Genomic DNA, 20,278 nt, shown 5'->3' on the forward strand with positions numbered 1-20,278 from the left:
TCATGGTGCCGAGGTCAGTAAGAAGCTCGGTGCGTGAAGTACGCGGTGAGACAGACACAACTACTTCGCTTGTCTTCCTTCCCACTGGAGACCGACTTCTCGCCGGCCTGGGTCGTTGCGGACCCTCGTCTCCCTCAGGATGACCAGTGGTCCTGCTGTTTCCTCCGCCCCCCTCCATTGGTACGGGGGAGAGGGGGAAATGCTCCGCCAATATCCGAGAACTGAGAAGCCGAAAGAAAGGCAAAAAAGGAGTTTCGTGAGGAGCAGCAGAGAACACGTCAGATCAGTTCAGCTTCGTCGTCGTCTACCTGAAGGCCTTTGGCTTATACTATATTGCGATGCGAAAGCCAAAGAAACGACCTCGGAGACAATCTCCTCCGCTGCACTTCTCATCATAGCTGGGCGCTCTCACTCATGAGAACCCTCATGAAGACGCCTCACCCTCACCTCACGACGATGAAGTGAGGGAGAGTGAGGCCAGACCACGTTGAACGTTCCTCACGAGGGCAGTCGTGAGGCATTATCCCTCATTAGGCAGACCGTGAGGGCCCTAATGAGGTCAGTTGTCGTGAGGCCATCAATACGTGAGGGTACAATGTATTCCGTGAGGAGCCTCACGGATGAGGCTATGAGACCCCTTGTGAGGAACTTCACGGTTGAGGCCGCGAGGCCTTTCGTGAGGGGCCTCACGGATGAGGTGGTGGGTTCGGGCTCCTCTTTGCTGTTGCAAAATACTAACGTTAAACCTCACTGTGACAGTAACAACTGTTACCAAATTTATCCAAGCACAGCACGAAACCCTATAAGCAGTTTAACGCCGCGTAGCATCATTGGTACCCACTACAGACACAGTAGTTCAACGCCGGCGTGTCATGTGAACATGACGCAGAGCTCTTTTGAGGCTCATGTGCCTCCTAGTGACTTGAAGACACGTTCGGCCGTGAGGGTATTCACGAGGCGACGGCTCGTGCGGATGAGGGGTCGTGAGGTCATGAGGATCCTTATGACAAAAAGGTACCTGAGGTCACAACAACCTAGGTCATACCCAAGAGAGAGGTCGTACCTAAGAGAAACCTGTCCAGGTTGACTGTGAATAGGTGACGAATACTACCGTATCGACTTCATACATACGATCGCGGATGCGATAATTCCTTCAAACAAAGGCACCTCTGTGCCTTCGGCGTACCTGATTATTCTCCAGCAATGTGTATAAAAGTTTCTCAGTGGCACACTGTCCAGAGTTCCACTTGGGTTCGCGGGGATACCCCCACCCCCCCCACCCCACCCCTTCAAAGGTGTAGCGAATGCCCGGAAGACATCGTTGTTTTTAAAGAGACGCGGTCCAGATTTCCTGAGTGGACTTCGGAACAGTAAGTCACCCACTAAAAGCGTGGTTGTATCCGAAAGGTGCCCTTTTGTCTGCAGGTATTGTTTTCATTGAAGCAGAAATCCTTATATTCATCGCAACGGCTCTATTCGCCCTCTAGAAAGCAAAAATAAGCGAGCGTATTTCATACTAGCGTGTCTTCTGTTATCAAAATGCGAGATGTTCCTTGCGCGTTACCTCATCGTAGCTGTCATTCGAACCGTTGTAGCACATTTCAAGTGTACTTCTTTGTTGTGTTCCATGCCTCGCCCTTTTCAAGTAATCATAATTTAGCTCTGCGCTTCCTGTGATACATTCCGTTTGACCAGCTGTTGGAGCCCTGCCCGAGAGGATGTCACACAGCCACGTATAAATCAATTAGTTTGCACTCCGTCTTATTTCGCTTTACTTCATCGTAGCTGCCATTCGAACCATTTTGGCACATTTCAAGTGTACTTCTTTGTTGTGTTTCATGCCTCGCCCTTTTCAAGTAATCATAATTTAGCTCTGCACTTCCTGTGATAGATTCCGTTTGACCAGCTGTTGGAGCCCTGCACGGGAGGATCTTACACAGCCACGTATAAATCAATTAGTTTGCACTCCGTCTTATTTCGCTTTCAATGCGAATATCGAAGGGCGATCTCCGTACAGCACGGGCTACTGTTAGGGTGAATGCATTATGGAGTTGTTGCCAGGAGCTTCAGCGTGGGTGCTAATTGCACAAGTGGTTGCGTTAAACGGGCGTGAGTATATACCCTCTTCTAATCCAAAGCATTATGTCTGAGTCTAACGATGTTCTTTATGATTGATTCGTGCAGTTCAGAGTGCTATACGTCTTACAAATCATGTGCATAGTACTGAACTCTATTCATGGCTTGTCAGCTTTTGACCTTTCCTTCGTCACCCTGCAACAGGCTACCCGTGCGTCAGGCACACAAGGATATCACTTTGTTGGGAAATAGTGGTTCGTTGGCGAACCAAGCGCAACTTGGTGTTGCCGTCGTGTAACTTCGCCGTTTTGGCGATAATTTTTATGTTTGCATATCTCTCTAACAGTTGAAGTTTAACTTTCGATCCCACACTAATCTTAATGCTGTCTTCCACTGGTGTCTTCCTACCGCCCCAGATCGCTCTGGAGCCACGTTTCATCTTCGACTCTCTCACTGCGTTCGACTGGTTCATTTGGAACTCTTTCCTCGATATCGGAGCGCTCTAGAGTAGTCCCACGAACGCCGTCGGAGCGTCTGCGAAATCCGCTTCGGTTCCGGTCACGTGACTGCTCCAGCTTCCGCTGAGTAGTGTATCTGTTCTGCCATCCCTGTCATGTGCGTTTTGTGTCATCGTCGTTTTGACTTGGAGGAAAACACAATGTATATCAACACTGGTAGTGAAAACAAGCGAAAATATCAAATAAGACCCATCGGCAAAGCCACCATCATGGGGCGCGAGCGATCCTGGGTACGATCGTAAACAAAAAAGAAACATTACAACATGGGCATAGTTTATGTGTGTACTAATAGGTTATTCATAATTTCAATGTAGAATGTTGCCCCACTCGGGCATATATACGAAATCATCCACCACCCCAGTACATTTCCGTATGCTGCTCCTCTGCGCATGTGTCACAGTGGGCGTGTTCAGTGTATCTCTGTATCCGTGCCGTGTGTCTGTGCATTGTAATACGGAATCCGTCCACTTTTTGGGTTAAATAGGCTGCGACGTTCACATCTCAGAGCTCTAGACCAAGATTAACACGCGTGGACAGGTGAAGACAATGCATCCCCTGTTACTGGTCCCGCGAAAAAAAAATGTCATGGGACGAGCGGCCATGATAGCTTAAGTGTTAGCAGGAATCGGTTGCGCACCAACGATGTCATGTTTCGTTGCAGTGCACCTATGATGGCCATGCAAACGTCGAATCACTACGTGTACATATAGCTCTATGTGAGAAATTGACCTTAAGTAAACTTTCCTAATTTCTGTGTGGTGATCACGACGCTCTTCTGTTTGAAGTTGTCAAAATCAGTGGACTGCATTTCCAATTGATATGTTTAATTTAACCTCATATAATTTACTTTTTCTGCGTTCTCGTCTGGTATTGTTGCCTGGGTGAGGAAAATGGAATACAACGCAAACGAAGTGCGCTAATGTAAAGGGGCCATGGCTGATTGTGCTCCGCTTACTATTCATACAGTTAACGTCATGTTTAACGGGATTTATTTACAATCGTAGTAGTCCGCGCAACGGATAAATGGCGCTGACCGTCTCTATCATGGCCTCATCCTGAAGACACATGGGTCCATGGGAGTTGCATTACCCGTTTAGATATACCTTGGGAGGCACCCGAAGTCACGTGAGTTAACATTCCCTCTCGACTGCTCCGCTGGAGCCTGTCGCGTTTGGCTTTTGCACGATTGCTCCGGCTCGGAGCTGGAGTCAGATGCTCTCTGACCCGCTCCATCTAGGAGTCACGGGGCGACCCATCGAGTACACCATGAGAAGGTACAGGGTGCCCCAAGCATGTAGGGCAGTTACATGAACCGTTTTGTCAAAGGCAGAGGTTTGGGCCCCGTTTAGGGTACGTTTTCCTGTGGCTGGTGAATGGTTGGTGTTACTGTGCCGCTGATCGTGTCAGCCCAAGCAAAACACGATACTGGGCCCATCTACAATCATCTACATCAGTATCAGCTCTCTAAAGCGAAGTCCGCGTTGGACCGCTCACGGTGCGAAGAAAGATTCGTCGACTCAAATCATTTTTTCAGCTCCTGCAAGGGGAAGTGAGAATAGGCTATGAACAATTATTGCGCTACTTGTGCGAGTCTAGGACACGACACAGCCGACATATTTATCTGCCAACGCGTCGCATTAGCGCTTGTCAGCTTTCTTTTGTTCACAGAACCTCAGTTGAGTGGAATTTGCTTTGTAGTCAGTCATATCTGTACATGATACAGACGCGTTTGTTTCAACTATAACAAGTATGTTTGCTAACACGTTAATATAGCCTCTCGCGCTCGTTGATATGACCATGTTGCCATACGTATTCTTACCGTAGAATATTAAGAATTCTGCTTGTAATGCTTCCTGTGTTTATTTTTCGGCCTATAGTGTCTCTTTGCTTAGGCTGCCACTGGGCAGTCAGCAATATTACAAAATAAAACATTGGCTGGTCAGTGGCGATACGGGTCCAATACGGGGTCCGTTTCGCCAAGATCTCCCCCATATTGGCTCAAACTGGGCAATATGGACCTCATATTGCCCAGTTTGAGCCAATATTGGGAGACTCCTGGCAGTATGGGCCCCATATTGCCCGTGTACACCACATATTGACTGAAAATACAGAAAATGGTACGTACCGTGTTGCACAAAAATCCGAGCCGCACGGCAAGCGTTGAAGCGTGTGAAATTCCCAATTCAATACGTCATTGCATACAACAACTTCCCGCAGATTTCAACTTTCCGCACATCGACTGGTCACAGCCTATCGCTAATTCTACCTCTGAGTCCGAGGCATTTCATGAGCTATGTAAGACTTTCAGTTTAGTCCAAATTGTCTCGGACCCAACCAGGGTAGTGTCTGGAGCGTCTCATTTGCTGGACCTTGTCTTGGTGAACGATCCGGATAAGAGTACACAAATTCATCTCCCTCATGTTAGATAAACCTTTCAGCCTTCTTTTCCTGATCGTAAAGTAATTAAGCTCTACAACAAATCGAATTTCGAAGCCATTAATAGGCAGCTGGAGACATTTCATTCTAATTTTGTAGCGGTCTTTCATTCCCGGTCTATTTTCTATTTTTCTATTTCTATTTCTAATTTTCAAGAATAAGCGACTGTCCTTGATGAACCAATTTATATCAACCGCTTGGCTCAAGGTGAACGAGTGTGCTGGTTTAACCGTAGACTAAAATTCCTTCTGAACAAAAAAAGAAACTCTTCAGAAGGGCCAGGCTCACAAACAATCCTACCGAGATTAAAGAAGTGTGTCGAGTCATCAGCCCATTTCTCCGCTTTCTTTATTATCTTGCTACGTAACTGTAGCCGCCTTGCCCTCTAGGAGGCTATTATAGTCGTGGACATTTCATTGTAGGTGGATGGAACGCGAAAAAGTGAGCTTTGTGGAAGAAACAATACAACAGTTGTGCTTCATACACGATTTGCTGACGATGCGTACACGAAACGTTGACTCTCTCTCTCACACTTGCAGTACAATCCGAGGAGGCGATTGTGTACCCTGAGTTCCTAGAGGAAAGGTCCGACAGTGGCGTCCGAACACTCAAGATCAAGGACGACCTGACGCTGAGCTTAGTGCAGAAGTCGCCGTTTCCTGAACGCCTCCACCTTCGAACGCCCCAACAGGATGGTTCGGTACTCAACACTTATGTAAGTACACCATGACTGTGGAAACACTAATGACCTTGTTCTTTCCATGCCGCATGTTACTGGCACTGCAGGACTCTGTGTTGCGTATTGATTCGTGTTCCTCCGGGTTGACGTTTACCTAACATTCACACCAGCGACATCCCCCATAATGCTACAGCGTAGGATACGAAAAACGTCATAGCTTTCTGGTGTCACGTGATCGCGAGCGGTCTGCGTTGTGTCGGGAAAATATCAAATCTCTGATCAAAATGTCTAGCAAAATGCAATAGATAATTTTGTCCTTTGGTGCACTGAGGGGGAAAAGCTTATAAAAGTTAAGAAAAGTGTTTTGATGAGAGTAACTCGTAAACGTAACCTCCTTATATTTACATACAGTATTGCGGACGCACCACTTGCCCAGGTGAAAACCTTTCAAATATAAAGGTGTTATTACCGACTCAGAGTTACGCTTGAGTGTTCACCCAAATTACGTGTTAGGAAATGCATCTAGAAGACTTAATTTCCCTAGATACAGACTAAGACAAATGCCAGAAAATGCGAAATTACTCTGGTATAAAAAAGTCAGTCCGATAAATTTTGGATTATGCTTCAGTGATTTGGCTTCCGTATTCGAAAAATGGTCTAGCGCTCATTGATAACTTGGAAAGAAAGGCGCTCCGATTCATGTTTAGCTTCTATGACAGAAAATCCTCGCCTGTACATCTTTTTGAAAAAGCTAGCATACTCCAATTTCACAAGAGTTTTGCTACAGAAGTTTAAAATTTTCTGGTTAATAATCAACGGTCACTTTAGTCATTTATCCAAGTGAATATGTTACTTTCTCTGGCTTAACAGAATCACGTATTAGACGTTCTAAAACTATTAAACTTCAAAAGTGTCGAACTGATAAGTACATGCATTCGTTTTTCCATATATGTCACGTCAGTGGAATTCTCTCCCTAACAATGTTGTATGTTCAGCTAATTTATATGCATTTCTTGATCATATCTCCTCCTCGTTAAAATAATTGATAATGGACTCGATTTCATACATTCATCTGGCTATTGTACACTTCATTTTTTTTTCTCTTTATTTTAGCGCATGCTGAGTATTGTTTGTTTTGTCTTCACTCCTGTAACGGCCTATTAGGCCAACAGCATTCTAAAATAAATAAATGCATCCCGCGACAGAGCCAGTATAGGTAGAAATTGATGTTCTGAGGCTGGAACACAGAAGAATGGACAACACAACACACGTCCTCATTTCAGCCAGATGACGTCCCGTAGCCGAAGGCAGGAAAAGACACTGATGGCATCGTCTGCTAAATGCGCTGTAAACGGAACCCCTAATAGTACTCGAGCACTTTTTGAATGCTGAACATAACACGGGGCGGAAGTTCGGCTCCGTGATCAGTGTTCTCGCTATTTCTTCCACTAGAATCTTCCGTGAGGATGTACTGGTGTGAATACTCGGTTACTCTCATAAGGTGAACGACATTGAATAAAAGCTCATTGTTGTGTCTTACACCGAATGTGCAGGGCAGAGCCCAGTTACGCAGCCTGACTCCATCCTTCCATTCCCTAACTTTTATGTCCACGCGCCTCAAGCCATCGTGACGATACCTCGCCGATACCACACTCATCTCATGGCTCCATGTTCAAGCCTTCAGGCGAGAGTAATCCTGTCATGATACAGCAAATATCTACTTAACCGTCACATAACCGGCATGATCACAGTTGCCGTACAGTCCCGAATTATTATTATTATTATTATTATTATTAACCGACATAATTTCCTGTTGCAGGTTTCGTCGTCGCTGTACTCGTCCAAGTTGTTCCAGGATGAGGACAACTTCGCATCCCTCGTGGTGACCGACGACAACGGCCTTCATTTGGTGAGCGTGTCTTTCACCTTCTCCACACTATAAAACAGCACATTACACGTTTTTGGGCATTCATTCCGCCCTATTATACAGTTAATGCTTCTGGTACAAGGAGAGAGCTTCCCGGCTGACACTCGTAGTCATCAACAACGTTTGTTTCGGTCTGTGGTTTATAGAGTAAACAGCTGACTGCAGTGGCGCACGCGGTGGTACCGTTATTCGCGACGCAGTGAGCAAAGCGGACGGACCTCTTTCAGCAATGGGTTATCCTCAACTGCCGTCCATAGTCATTTCTTCTCTAAATAAGGGGACAGACCTGTCTGCTTCTCTATTTAACACCCCCCCCACCCCCCACCCCAGTTTTCCTTCTCCTCGGTTCGAAGCTAAGCTACGAAAAGCAAACGGGCCCCCAAGCAGCACAATGTACTGAAAGTCGAGTGCAATAGGGGTGGACGGTATGTGTCTTACAAATGTTCTTTAGTTTCATCAGTCCTCTTCAAGGCCTTCCACCTACCCGTCCATCCCTATTGCACTCGACTTTCAGTACATTTTGCTGGTTGGGCTGTGTTTGGAATACAAGACTTGTCTTTTTTTTTTCTTTTCTTTTTCAGCAAGGCATGATTCGCGATGATTTGCGCATCGAACCTCTGCCCACCGCTGAGCGCTCCTCAGAAGGTCTTGTAGCCCACAGGCTGTACAAGGTGGAAGAAGTGCGTTCTGACACTCCGATTTACCAGTACGGTGAGTACTTTGTAGATTACCTCTGTTCATTACACGGCACATTCCCCGCACTTCGAATAGCATTTTTACGAAGGACATTTGTACAAAGGGCTTTGATAGAAAACGACGATGATTCCGCCATGTAGACACTTGTTAATAATATCCGTTGTGACACATTTGTAGTTCGTGAGAGGACAGGAAGGTGTGTCATCTGAAGAGGCGACGATATTTTGGTTTTTGACGAAGCTCAAGATAGAAATATTAGTTTCGCAGTATTGCTAATTATATTCTTATTTGCCATATTTCAAGTGTATTATATTCGGTTGGTTTTGATTAAGGGTGGGCCATGCGAATCCACGAATCGTGGTATGCTCCAGTCCCAGGCAGAGATTTCGGGATTTTGGAATCCGAATCCCAGTGCCCAAACGCGCGAATCGAATCTTTCGCATCCAACGACTACGTTTGTTTGTTTCTTTTTAAGATTGGCGCAACAGCGGAGTGCGCCGGAAGCCTGATTGGCTGGAGGGTGTTTTATTTATTTGTTTACATTGCTCGGAACTGAATGTGTTCAGGCAGAAATGTTTTCAGTACGCGTGTAAGAGTAACATGGTTTGCTTTTAATGTTGCTTAGTTCTATGGAAAGAATTCAAACTTAAGAGCTTATGTATTTTCCTGTAGTCAATGAACAACGTGTTACATAAATTAAATCAAAGGAGTGTACGGGTATGCTTTCTCCTGAAACTGAACTATCATTTAATTTGGTTTTCATTAAACGAAAATGCCAAATTCTGCTAGAAAACACTTCTCATAGCTTTTTAATCCATCTCTCTCTCTCTCTCTCTCTCTCTATCTTTTTGTTGTTGTTGCTAATGAAGGATTCGTAGGATTCGTGGATCCAGAGAAGATTCCTGGGATTCAGGTTAAGAGAATCCCAGATTTGCCCCACATCTAGTTTTTATGCCTACCCATTTGCTTTGGAAAAGCATCTCCGCACTAAGAAAGGGATACCTCTAAGTGTAGACGCGTTACAAGATTACGCGCGCAAAGTAATAATAATCCATGTTCGTGTGCTCCAGTTTCAGCGCCCGCTTCTAATAGAGCAGCCCACAGCCTCGACAAGATGATTGGTAAGTTTATTTCGACATTTCTATGTGTACCGTACTCCGAGGTGATTGTGGCGCGCAGTTGAGGTCTTGAAAGCTTGCGTTCCAAGTATACGGCAACACCGTGAGTCCCAACTAGTGCGAAGGGTAAGTTCGGTGAATGAGGCTAAGGGAGTAACGGTGTAAGTCGAGGCTAAGTAAAGTTTGTGATATTTTTCCTTGCTGTTGGGTGGATCTACTGCCATTCGTCCAATGGCAAACAAAAGCAGCTTGGCGACAACGGATAAGGAACAGACTTGAGGGGGTGACGTGCAAGAGAGACAGGTATGCTCTGCCTGCTCGGGAAAGACCGAAGGTTCTCTTCGGCGAGCCCCTGCATTAGCACCATCACTGAAGGTTAGACTGGGTTCAGTACGCGGTCATCGCTTGAGAGATTCGTCGCGCATACCGCAAACCAGTCTATCACGGACCACGTGGTCACGTGTAGATCCAAACTTACAGTATTCCGATAGCCAACGCAGTACGGCGACGAAGTCCGCTACGGCTTCTCCAGGTTGCTGGTCACGTCTCCCGAACTGGAATCCTTGAACGATAACGGAAGGCGCTGGGTTAAAATGTGCCGTTCACATTCACAAAGATGGCCTTGTATACTCAGTATCTGAAGGCAAACTTGGGGAACAAAGGGCAAGCAATCACTGTGTACGTTGTTGTTGCAGAGCACAGCTCGTTTTTCTCACTTGACGTTATGTCATCAGCGGCGAATTCAAATTCCGGCCTTTCCAAGTAAGAAGGTCATGCTGCCCCGGTGCCGGGAACGAATATGGAAGGTTCGAGATGCCGGTGCCGTCATAGTCACGTGCTCCCCGACATTGGCTTCGTTGTTTTCTTGAGTGATGCCTTGTATACTGCGTTGCTCGTAAGTTTACGTTTTACACCGTCGCCATTGTTGCACCTTTATTCACGCTAGTGCCAACTTGCACTCGGTACAGAACTGATGTAACATACAAAGTTGTCACAGCGGTGCTCAGTGAGCGCTTGGTTTACAAGCCACCTAGTAACGGTGTATACCTACGGCGCACTTGCGCCCTCTCGTTGGAAGTGATGTCAGATGCGTAACAGATGCACGACAAGAAGCTTATTTTTGTAGTCTTACGGCATGATTCCGTATCTAATTCGTGTGTGAACTGCAAACGCTGTGGGTGTTTAAACCTGAGAAATACAATTTTGAAACATAATGTAAAACCCCGAGACCAGGGAACACGAAGGGACAGGCCCAACACGAAGAGACTTTGTGTGTGCCTCTCCCTTCGTGTCTCGAGGTTTTACATTATGCATCATCTTCACAAGCTCGCTTGTTTCCTAGCCGCTTTTCCATTGATAATTTTGAAGCTCATGTCTTCAGGAGACCACTTCTCGAAAGCGACGTTGAGTTCTTATCGACGGAACAATGAAAGGTTAACAATGAAAAGTAGACGTCAGCCGAATGTGAATGTAAATTACACAACCATGTATGAATGGAAACGTACATAAAATATTTGTCTTTTCTCGTTACGTGTTCTAAGCAGTCATTGAATAAATACTTAGTGGAATGTTTTTATAACTGCATTGTCGCTCCAAGGGAGCGCGCCAGTCGGATGAGTCCTGCGGGAAAGCCACCATGCCCCGTACAGGCGCGGGAGACCTAGTGTTTGATATAGCGGCCGTTCAGCTGCATCGTCTCCAGCTGTATGACCACACCATTAACATTTTGAAAGCATCCTGAGGCTACTCAAAACTAGTTCCGAAGGCTTTACAGGGATTCGCGATGGGAAATACGCACTGCGGTCTCAGGAGGATTTCAGAATTGTACACGACGCCTTTGCTGTAATTTGTGGTCTGCGAAAACGTCGCAAACTGCGGGTAGAGTAAGAAGTGGCTTTGTAAAAAAAAGAAAAAGAAAACAAGAAATACACGTGAAACCGGCCCACCACTTTTCAGTATCTAGTAAGTATGTCAACGTAAGGTTGCATATCACCTAAAGATTTCTTGTACGGCGACACTACGATCTACCAGAATGATCACGGGGCGCTATATAATCTCAAGACGAACGAGAAAAGCTAATGAAAGATGTTTGGATAACAAGCATGTGATCGGACAGGTAACATCACAAACTACGAGGAAACGCTGACTTTACAGCGGTGCGCTCGTGTTCACGCAAACGAACAACAACGTAACGATCGGATGGTTGGAGGTTCCTGCATCCTGGATTCAACAATGTTTTCACGCAACGCTAACGCTGTTTTACGCTTTGTATCTTGCGGCGCTAAGATCAACGCACGCTGGCACCTCGAACAGTCAAGATGACTCTTGCTCGTAACAATGATGAACGTTCGCGTGTGTACGCCATTTTCTTGTCAGACGCAACTCTGTCCACAAAAATAACCTATTCCTCTCCATAGTAAACGCCCGAAAGCCGTTGGTTGTCGTCACCACACGACTTCTTCAAATCGAGAAACTTATAAACAGTCGATCACATGAACTCGGCTCAAGTCCCTGAACCGTTGCCCCGGACGGGTCCCCTGTGGGGAGTTTTGAGCCGGGTTTGAGAACGACCGCAGTGTCAAGCGCATTTGATGCAACGCACGGAAACGGGAATCTAGCTCAGCTGGCTCCGTGAAGTCGGTATAGCGTTGAGCGTCGCTGTTGCAAACGGAGGTTACTGTTATTGTAAGCCAAATCAATAATTCACGGCACGTTCTTGCTTGCAGAGGGCCGAATAGACAAACGCTTTGCCCGACCAGAAACGCACATCGTAGTGGACAGCGTCCTATTTGCAGAGTTCGCAAAGAATGAGACAGACGTAATTTTGTACTTGGGAGCAGCTGTCAACGCCGTAAGTTTACGCGCTTGTCCTTCCGTGCGTCAGCTTTCACCATCTTCATAAGGTTGACTCGAAAATCTGTTCATCTCTCCCACGTTTTCGCAGGTCAACCTGAGGTACAAGACAGTGAAGACCCTGGACGTTGAAATTGTCGCCGTTGGGTTTACGTTTTATGAAAACGTACGCATTTCACTCTGCCATTTTCCCAGACGTCTGTCTCGTTTACATTGAACAGCCTATGTACGACGCCTGATATCCCGCCACTTTATGTAACTATCAGTTGCCATTGTCTACATCCTCTGGATACCCTTTTCGTGAGCTGCCCTTTCGTTCGCTTATAGGGCACTTCCTATTAATTTGGGTCGTGACACTCAAATGAAGAACTGCTCAACGTATGCACTGTTAAAGACAAATGCAATACTCCTAACTATGTTGCCCCTGACAAAATGCTCACTGAACCCATATTTTACTGCAACATAAACAGCGCAGATTAGTGACTACAGCGCATAGTAGTGATCGTCAGATTAGCGGGTACATAGAAAACAATGGGTACTGAACAACAGCACTGCCAGATCTGAAAACGTAACTGATTTTGCTTCCCTAAAATGTGATCATAGCTCTAGATGAGCTGATATACCAAGAAATGGCTCACAGGCCAGCCGTTGTAATCGTGATCTTCATTCCATTACTCTACAAGTACCTAGAAAAACAATAAAGACATGAAACCAAGAGGTACCCCAGCCAACGACGTACGCAAACGGTTGAATCTTAACACACACATATAGGTCAGTCCCAGATACCCCCCAGTCCCCTGTTTGTCGCAACTACACTGAGCAGACAGCAATGCACGTAACCGAACGACGGAATCTTGTTAGCATATTTAGGTCAGTCCCACATCTCCACTGGGTTCGTCACAACATCATTCCGCAGAGAAAGAAAACAGTATTCAGCTGCTGTGCTCCACAGCTCTACCGCATGCAATTGTGAACACAAGAAGGCACTAATATGAATGCGAAGGATAAGAAAGAAAGAAAACTCACCCCTGAAACCTAATTCCACAGAACAAAGGGGCTTTGCCTCCCCCACTGTTAAAACAGAACTTCACCACATAGCACGCTGCTAGCCAACCGTCAAACCGAATGATATCATTCTGCGCTATGATTTGTTCAAAACAAGGGGGGGGGGGGGGCGCCTATCTGGGACAAGATAATCTGTCCCAGATAGGCGCCTCCTCTCATTTTCAGCAAATCAGTGCACAGAATGATATCATTCGGAATGATGGTTGGCTAGGAGAGTGCTATGTGGTGAAGTTCTGTTTTAACAATGTGTTTCAGACATATGTCGGCACAGTTCCCTTAGAAGTCGGACCAGGACGCACACTCCCCCAGGGCGTCAGTCGTGACGTTGCCCACATACGTGAGGCCGACAACGGCAAGCCCTTTCATCATCACCACCACCATCTGTTTTACCAGTGTAGGAAAGAAATAAACTTACTGAACTTCGAAACACTTCTATAGCGAGCGAGTGCTCCAGAAAGCAACCGAACGCGCGAGCGAACAAGTTTGAACGCTGGTTGCGCTGCGCCGCTGACAGCGCCCTATGGCGACGCCGTTTCCAAACTGACGCACCGAGGGCCGAGGGCACCGTCGCATCCATGCTTTCGTCTCATTGCACAACTCTTGCGGAGTCACATTTTCTTTTGCTTGCTTGTAACGTTATTCACACTGGGCTGTTTATGAGGGCTGTGCAAAGAATTTTATCACGTTGAGCCTCACGGTTGCAAGTCACACGTTTTGTAGTCGCTCTGTCATGACAGCAGCAAAAACGAACTACATTGAGAATTTTTCGGAGAGCGTAGAGTTAACGTTTTGTTATAGCTCCTGTGAAAATTGTTGCGGACATTTGTGATGCAAGTCTGAATGTGGCTAACATGTGACATGCTTTTAGACATCTAAGGGTAGACGTCTACTGCGAAATATCTCGGCCATGTCTTCTCGAGCACCCCTTCCTAGAAGTCTAAGTAATGTATATCGTTATGAACATCCGTTCTGTGAGCCACCGGTCTCCTTCAAGAACTGAGGGATTTCCTTCCCTCGTCATCCTTTGATGTGGACCTTCTTGGAACGGGCTAGGGTCCTGCACTTAACGCTGGGAAACATCCGACATCATCATCATCAACCATTCAGCTATGTTGTTGTTGTAGACATCTAAATTTAGCGGTATCCGGTATCCCTAAAGTGTCAAGTCAGCCCGTTTTCAGACGTATACCAGCGCACCATGTGTTACATGAGATATTGGACATGTACTCCCAATTACAGTTGGCACCGTCACACTCTGCCGGTGCCTTGCCGGACAAGGGTATAACCTTAATGACACCGTAATATCCTCTGAATATATGAATAACGTCTTAGCGGATAAGTACCTCCGGTATAGATGTAACTGGGATATCCGTCTGACGTGCGAATCCGTCGGGACATTATTCGTACATCCAGAGGATATTCGGTGTTGTTGGGGAATCAGCGCACTTACATTGACGTGATCTTGGATTCCACGTTTCACAGAAAAAAAGAAAAAAGAAGGTTACAGACCAACATATTTTGAAAAGAACCTTGTTAGAACAGCAAGTATTTGGGCAAAGTTGTGCGCTTTTGTCGCCAGTGAGGCGCTGTCAATGAATGCGAATGGTGTGTCGTTTATTCCCGACAAATTGCCCTGCCCAAGAAATAAGTCTTTAAGATATATAAAATGTTGTTTCACTTCTTTCATTTTTTATAGGGCAACGAGGAAAGGCACTTCTTGAAGTTTGTGCAAGGTGCAAGCTGGGACCAGCAGTATGGCGTCATGGGAACAACGCTTATCGCATTCATGTATTTTTACAAGAACAACCACCCCGACACATTTTATGGAGCGGATTTGCTTTCCTTTGTCACAGGGTACGTCGTAGACTTTCGTTAGCATCATGGTGCTCACCAGCGAAACATTAATTGTGCTGCACAATTTTTATCTGCGTCACGCCCAGTGACAGGACTTTGAGGAAACAGTCGAAGAAAATTACCATGTAATAGCAATCTGTTCTTTCTGAGCGACTTTTCCTTCCAAAATAAATAGATTCCGCCCTAAGAAATAAACACGCGACTACTGTAGACAAACCACAGTTACTAAACTAGACAAACAAAAAAGAACGCCAAAGTAAGGGAGCGAGCAGTGTGCTCCGTGAACGAGATTTCCGGACGGATGTACGAAAAAATGGTCTCGGGAAAAAAAAAAATGTTCCGAAACATTTTGTCCCAGAAAAAAATTGTCCCCGGTTGTGTGGGCAGGGGAAAAAAACGGTACAATCGGCGCCTGCGCCTACAAAAAATGTGGGGGCGTAGTTTCCGATAGCTGATCAATAGAGCGCCAATTTTAGGCACTAACAGGGGGCGCTTTTAACCGCATAGTACCAAAGCCGTATATTAAAACGGAGTAAAAAAAACCATTGGGAGGGGACACAAAAAAAAAAGGCTCCACCTGTCAATCACCATTTCGGTCCTCTGATTAGTTTGCTTTTTACGAAGGGGGCCGCCATGACACCTTATTGCACCCAAAATGGCGACGAAAACACAGTGAACCGGGGATTTCGTGGCAAGAAATTTTCACACAATAACCTGATTTTACGCTGCAAATGTACATCCTAATATGAGTTTTTCAAAAATTAGTTTCAACTTATGCTCATTCATCGATATCTAACTGAAAATAATACGTTTTGTCGGCGGCTGTTAGGCATCATGAACACGGCTACCGCAACGAAATCATAACAAAAACGGCGCTGTGCTTTGCGGGATTTCATGGATGAAAACATTATTGCCTCTTATATTCCAACTATTCATGTAGATATGTTTAAAAATTCATACCGACAACAGAGCAGGTGGCTCTGCCGGCAGCAGTACAACGACGGAAGCAGACGACAATTCCCGACGTGTCTTACGCTCCCTAGGTGGCGCTCATCAAATTTGCACCAACAATTCATTACTTTTGCAGATTGCGAGTGGTATCCATTTCAATCCCATCCAATCCACTTGCCACCCAAAATGGTGCTGCCTATGTTGGATACATGGACAAATACTGAGGATATAGGTTGGTTCATAGAGCCCCATATTTCTCTATTGATCGGAAAGCTGAAAAAGTGGCCGGTGCCTCACGTATAGCCATGACCATTGATGACCAGCCGCCCTTTTACTATGTACATTACAATTGAAGTCACCCGCCTAATCCAGCCGCTGGGGTGTCTCGCGAAAGAAAAAGAACGCTGCTCGCGTGTTCCTTAAACTTTTCTCCCAAGGTGTCCCTTGAAACAACGTGTGGGGGTGCTGCAAAGAAGTTCGGGGCATATCAAGTTCACCATCCTCCCTTCTAAAAAGTCCTGGGTGTCCATGAACATTTGGGAGGGAGTTGGGGTTACTGGATAAATCGCTCGTCTTCGACTTCTCCTACTTTATATAGTCCGAAAGAGTCATTCTGAGGTACCTGAAATTCGTAGGATTTTTTTTTATTGAACTGACAACATCGTAATATACACGGTGAGGCACTGTATACCAGTCGGATCATAGCTACAAGCTAGTGCGATCCGATAATATTCTTCAACGTTTACTTATTCAAACGCGGCAGTTACATTAAGAAAAAGAATGGCTGAGGAAACACACATTTATACAAGCGCTAAGATTACACAATAACAAAACTATAAATATATATCATCAATCCTTCTTACTGACATCACTATAACGATATATTCAACAAGAATCGAACAGGAACCTCCGGACGGCTAATTTGAAGTGTTTGGCTACAACGACATCAAGGGGCAAGGAGTTCCACTTTATGACCCCTTGGTGTTGGAGAAGGCGCTCACCATATATGTTTGAGAAACACTGTACAAGAGAGTGATGTTAAAGTGAAATAGCATACCTGCTTGGACTTAGCGTCATCAGGAACCTTCTCATCCTGTATGAACCCGGAGGTCCGCTTATCAAAACATTAATTTTCCTGCTGAAGTGTTATCCGGTTTCGCTATTCTCATTCGTGTTGTTTTTCAAGAATGTTCCTCTCCCATCCGGCAATAGTACGATCAATACAGCACGTTCCGTCCAAAGAGGAAGCCACGATCGGAGGAACCTCGCAGCGGACACATTATTGAGAAGGACACACTTCTTGAATTGAAATACTTTTAGTGTATAGCTGGCACGTCAGCGGTGTTAGGTGATAGCGATAAAGACGTTGAAGGCTCGCTTGGCACGAGGCGAGGTATGATGATTGGTGTTTTTGGAAAAAGGGGGTATTCCCGTTTGAGCCACGAATAAAGACGTTCGGACACGACATTAACCATGTTCGATTTCATTATAGTTCAATTTGGTTTATTCAAATTTTTCGAAGCGCTCATCTGTACGCTGATGAGAAGGCAGACGCGCTACAACATGACCGTTGGGGAGGGTCGCATCTATATTTATTCTGATTGTTTGTTCTTACAGGCGAGATATGTGCGCTCTTGAAGGAAACAGGTTCACTTGTGCCGTGACGGGTAAGTCGACGTTGGAACAGGTTGACTGGTTTAAGTATTAGGGCCCCATAACGCCACTCTCCAACATAGGCATTGCATGCAAACCGTGGAAAATCTGGTAGGATGGCCAACTACTGTAACCGGGAAAGGACGCACCGTTTGAAGGCGTGAGTGAGGTATCACCGCGCAAAAACACTTCCTACGGATATACCCTGCGCCCATATCCCCAGTCAAGGACAACATCACATGAGTTTCGCTACTTTCCCTCACTGCATCAAAAGCACAACTGTGCGCAGCACTTGATAATACCAATGTTCATTCTTCTGTACATGAAGCAGCAACGTTTTACTCCCCGCACGCTCACTTAGGCCTAAACATATCGTGGCAGCCGTTATGACATGAATGCTGCTCCTTGTGTACCAGGTAGCACCAAATGTCAGAACAACGTTGCCTGAATGTTCCCGAGAAACGTTGCCAGAATGTTGATAATGTCCGCCATTTTAACGTTGCTGCAACATTGTGTGTAACATTATGTCAATGGCAATTTTTGTAAATGCAATGTTGTCACAACATTCATTTTGCAATGTTGCATCGTCATCCACACTGACCATTTCATACATTTTGCATTCGTAATATCCCCCAGGTGTTACTTTGCAACATTCCATTGCTGATGTCGAACCTGTACTGGAAGCCTACAGAGCACGCAAATTTTGCATTTAAATTCTCCCAGCCACCCTGGCAGCTTTATGGGAACAGTAGTTGAACAGATTCTGTGAGCTGATGAACGGTTCTGTTCAACATACATTCCCCTAAGGCCGTCAGGGTAACTGGGAGAACTGAAATACAAGATTTGCGTATTCTGCAGTCTTCTGGCACGAGCTGAACCCATGACGGTGCCTCCACGTTTTTGGTGTGGGCTTTGCCTCATCTGCTGCAATGAGAAAGTTACCAATACGAGCATCACAATGTACAACAAAATAAAGCTTTTGTGCCATGAACAAAAGGAGTTCAGTAAGCTAAGGTATCGCTGGTAGCTGTCAAGGCCATGGCAAAGATTAATATAAAGCACGAAATTTAAAGTATCCGTGCAGTCTTTGCCTTGCATATTATATGTCCCGCGACATGGTGCACGATGTCCCGGAGTCGTCTGCTATTCATGCGATCGTCCTCTACGCAGGTCAGCCGCATTTCTCATTGTGAAATCGGCCTAGAAATGCCTTTTCTGTCCAGCGGATGCTTCATGTAAGCTTAAGGTGCAGTCAAAGAAAGGACAGCCAGGCAAATGTGGCTGCGTCTGTCCGTAGGCACGCGAATCCATGAGTCTCACTGAACCGGATATGCTTCGAACGTGAAAGGTCAATCCCGACACTTTTTTTCGGTTTCTGTGTTCCAAGGACGCGTCTTTTAAAGCATAAACTGAATAAACTTAAGACAGTCCGAGATGTCACATGTGAAACGTCGCAGCGATGTTGCGGAACCATTCTAGACACAACATTTCAGGGAAAACATCATTAGAACGTTTCCATGTGTTGAATTCGTAACGTTTCAGAGGGAACGTTGAGGGTACAGTGGTTTTTTGTTGACAACGTTGTGCTCACATTGTGTACGTTGAGGCAATGTTGCGGCAACTTTTGGTGCTACCTGGGTAAATAAACTACACCGTAGTACGAACCCATACCTAAAGGACAGTTGTAGCAAGCTTAGCTATGGAGCAAGCTTCACTGTTCAACCCTTGCCTGAACACCTCTATCGGCTCTCTGACCGTTACAAAAAAAAAAAAAAAAAAGAACGGTGTCTACAATGTCTGCGCACTTTCTGTGGAAGGGTCGGTAAAATATGTATAGAAAGCATAACTGTTTTCTAACCAATTTTGACTGGAGATGTTTACAAATTCTATAACCATAGTCCCATTCTATAGAAAATTCAACTAACAAGTAGACATTCTAAACAAAATGTACACATTTACTTTAGACAGCGAATATTTACTTGACAACTGGAGTGTTTTCTGTTTTTTTTTTTTTTTTAAGTTACAAATCGGCATTCGTCCGACCGAAATATCCATCAGAGCCATTAAATTGCGGGATTGCAATAGAAATCGGCATACTTAGATTAGATTTTTTTCTAGAGAATGTTGGTCTGGACATAAAACTCAACTGCAAAAACGGCATCTATTTTGCTCTGCCAGTTTCATTTATAAAGTCAGTTCCATTTAAATGTCTGTACGTTGGGTGAGATTGAAGGGTGAAGTGCCTAAGATAAACTCAGTTGCGCATACAGATAAAGCTGACGTGAGGAAATGCTTGGACTATTAATTCACCACTAGGTCCATCGAAAGTTGAGCATGCGCAGTGCCACGCAATCGCGTCTTTCTCTCCGTCCCTTTCCCTCCCTCTCGCTATATGGTCAACGAAAACATTCAGCAACGGAATTGATTGGGAGAATTATTGTTACAGCTGACA

The 20,278-nt window shown here is 45.4% G+C and overlaps 1 protein-coding gene and 1 long non-coding RNA gene across 2 annotated transcripts in view; one reads left to right on the forward strand and one right to left on the reverse strand.

Moving 5' to 3' along the window:
• LOC135367509 (venom metalloproteinase antarease TserMP_A-like) overlaps positions 1–20,278 on the forward strand; it is a 92,169-nt gene that overhangs the window by 56,987 nt on the left and 14,904 nt on the right. Inside the window, exons 3-10 of the mRNA XM_064600809.1 lie at positions 5,570–5,745; positions 7,529–7,618; positions 8,218–8,347; positions 9,403–9,453; positions 12,177–12,301; positions 12,395–12,469; positions 15,065–15,222; positions 17,791–17,840. Coding sequence (XP_064456879.1) covers positions 5,570–5,745; positions 7,529–7,618; positions 8,218–8,347; positions 9,403–9,453; positions 12,177–12,301; positions 12,395–12,469; positions 15,065–15,222; positions 17,791–17,840 — 855 coding nt within the window. The remainder of the gene's footprint in view (positions 1–5,569; positions 5,746–7,528; positions 7,619–8,217; positions 8,348–9,402; positions 9,454–12,176; positions 12,302–12,394; positions 12,470–15,064; positions 15,223–17,790; positions 17,841–20,278) is intronic.
• Positions 9,497–10,308, reverse strand: LOC135366478 (uncharacterized). Its single transcript, XR_010414181.1, has 3 exons — positions 10,081–10,308; positions 9,929–10,012; positions 9,497–9,802 (listed from the first exon to the last, which is right to left on the reverse strand). It is a non-coding gene; the product is annotated as an uncharacterized LOC135366478 (long non-coding RNA).

The sequence above is a fragment of the Ornithodoros turicata genome, chromosome 8 (genome assembly GCF_037126465.1).
Source record: "Ornithodoros turicata isolate Travis chromosome 8, ASM3712646v1, whole genome shotgun sequence".
NCBI classification, from domain to species: Eukaryota; Metazoa; Arthropoda; class Arachnida; order Ixodida; family Argasidae; genus Ornithodoros; species Ornithodoros turicata.